This window comes from Pteropus vampyrus, unplaced genomic scaffold (genome assembly GCF_000151845.1).
Source record: "Pteropus vampyrus isolate Shadow unplaced genomic scaffold, Pvam_2.0 Scaffold132, whole genome shotgun sequence".
In the NCBI taxonomy this organism is placed as follows: Eukaryota; Metazoa; Chordata; class Mammalia; order Chiroptera; family Pteropodidae; genus Pteropus; species Pteropus vampyrus.
The window spans coordinates 2,003,446-2,005,917 of NW_011888913.1; the positions used below are offsets into that span (position 1 = coordinate 2,003,446).

The window sequence follows — 2,472 nt, forward strand, 5'->3', positions numbered from 1 at the left end:
TGACGGACGTGTTGTCTCTACCTTTCGGCTCTGAGGAATACGCTGCTGTAAACACCCACATACGAGTTTTCGTGGGCTTTCATTCCTCTCGAGTACATACCTAAGAGCAGAATTGTCAGGTCACGTGTTTCATCGCTGGCGGAACTGCCAGGCTGTTTTCCAAAGCGGTTGGAATTGTGTTTTCCCACCCGCACTGAATTGGGACCCCTGCACTGAATGGGGGTTCCCATAGTCTCACCATCACTTGCTGTTATCTGCCAGTTTGCTTTTACCCGAACTAGGAAGTATGAAGCGGGGTCTTAGTGTGCTTTGATTTGCATTTCCCTGATGGCTAATGAGGTCGAGGCCTTTTCGTGTGCTTATTGTCCATTTGTATGTTTTCTCTGGAGAAATGTCCGTTCACATCCTTCGCCCATTTTTAACTTGAGTTCATTCGTCTTATATTATTGACGTGTAGTAGTTCTTTATGCTCTAGACACATGTCCTCACCTTGGCTCTGTTGTGCCTGGACCAGGGAGGAAGCAGCCTAAAAACATGGTTCTTTAAAGTAAGGCCTGTTTTCAAAATGCTGAAAACCCAGAAGGAAGAGCCTGTTTGAAAGAAGACGATGGGGTTGATTCTGAGCCTGGGGATGGTTTTCTGCTCCACTCCCAGCCTGGACCCACCGCAGGGGTGGAGGATGACAGGGAGGGTGCGGGGAGGAGGCTGGCGTCACGGGCAGGTTCCACATTACAGGTGAGGGACAGAGGGCCCCACAGGGAGAGGAGCAGAGCAGCCAGAGTGGAGGGAGGGCAGGCTGAGGAAGCCGTGGGCCAGGCACTCCCCGGGGGGGAGAGTGTGGCCAACAGTGTCCAAATGATCACCAGTCTTTCGATGTCCTTTGTCACAGCGTGGCTTCTAAGTTCCTTTTTAAAGCTCTCTAGCTCCGGCAGCCGGCAGGAGGAAACCCACAACACTGCAGAGAATTTTAGACGGTCCTTTCCGAATATTTTTTCTAGAAAAGCGGTGAATCGCACATAGAAAGTTTTACTTTCTCACACTTCTCTCTCTCAGCGATGTTGTCCTAACACAGCGTGTTGCGTTATGACGTAGAGGCTGACTCAACCTCCACAGGAAGCGAACCCACAGGAAAAACTGTTTTGTAGGAAAAAGTGGCACATGTTGTTTAAAGACAAGCTTGTTAACTTGGTTTCTGTTTTATTATGATTCTTTAGCATTGAAAATGAAGCATTGGGGAAAGATAGAGCCCCAAATGTATTTCCTGTTCTATTACCTTTTGTGATGTTTAGTCCAAGTGTCTGGAAGCAGCTGTGTTAGATAACAAACTTTCTTCAAGTATCTGAGAGGTCAAAAGTCCAAAACCTGGTATTCGTTTTGACTCGCCCCTCCGTGTCACCTGCTCACAGGCGTCACCCGTCCTTTGGCTCCTGCTGCTGCTGTGGGGAGGCATGTCCGCTCCGTCCTCGCCCTCGCTGCCCGCCGGGCTCCTAGGGAGGGTATTCCGGTACATCGACCGCCATCAGGATGAGTTCGTGCAGGTAGGGAGAGCCGCACAGGGAAGCTGGCAGGGGGCGGCTTTCGGTGTCTACGTGAACGGTTCTTTGCTGGGACAGGTGGGGTTTTTCCTTGACCACTTAATCCCACATAAAATGCCCGCGACTCCTCATCGAATTACGATCGTAAGCATCGGTTGGAGTTTGGCAGGAGAGCCCTCACAGCCCTTCCTCCCGAAAGGGCGCTCTGTCCGCTTCCAGCCCATTCGGTGTAGGGATGGGCGTCCGCTGAGCTCCCCTTTGCTCTGAACCACCCTCAGATCACCCGTCCTCCCCCTGCAGCGGCCCTTGCTGAGGTCTCGTTCACCCCCAAACTTGGCTGACACCCCCAGACACCCTGTCAGCGAGACCTGCTCTGTAGCAGCGTGGGCCTCAGCAGCAGCTTGACGGCGCTGCCAAGTTCAGGGTCTTGTACTCCATGTGTGACGTGCGCTCCGCCTCGCCGCTCGGAAGGCGGGGGCGGGAGATGGGGCTGGGGGCCCAGACCTGGGGTTCACCGCACAGTGCGGTTCTCCGGTTCTCTAGACGCCAGCTGGGCGTCCGAAGCGGGCTGCTCTGACTCTCTGGCTGTAGGGAGCGTCGCCCCCACCCCCACCAGTCAGCGTGGGACACAGGTCACGACAATGTCATCTGACTGGCTATGAACGGACGCTCTCGTGTCCCCCTGCTCGGGTTGGGTCATTTGCTTGCCGAGCTCAGGGAAGCACATGCGTTCGCCGGCATGTTATGTGATAAAGGGTATGATAAGGGATGCGGATGAGCAGCCAGATGCAGAGGTGCAGAGGGCGCGGTCTGGGAGGGCCTCGAACACAGGAACTTCTGCCCTGGGGGGGCCGGGGTACTCCCCGCTCCCGTTCACCACCCAGAAGCTCTCTGAAGCCTGGACTCAGGGATGTCACGGCTGCCTCGTCACGTGGGC

General features: G+C 54.7%; 1 protein-coding gene across 1 annotated transcript in view; it reads left to right on the top strand.

Moving 5' to 3' along the window:
• The window catches only part of CNDP1 (carnosine dipeptidase 1), a 23,571-nt gene that overhangs the window by 1,669 nt on the left and 19,430 nt on the right, over positions 1–2,472 (top strand). The window contains exon 2 of the mRNA XM_023534804.1: positions 1,407–1,538. Coding sequence (XP_023390572.1) covers positions 1,407–1,538 — 132 coding nt within the window. The remainder of the gene's footprint in view (positions 1–1,406; positions 1,539–2,472) is intronic.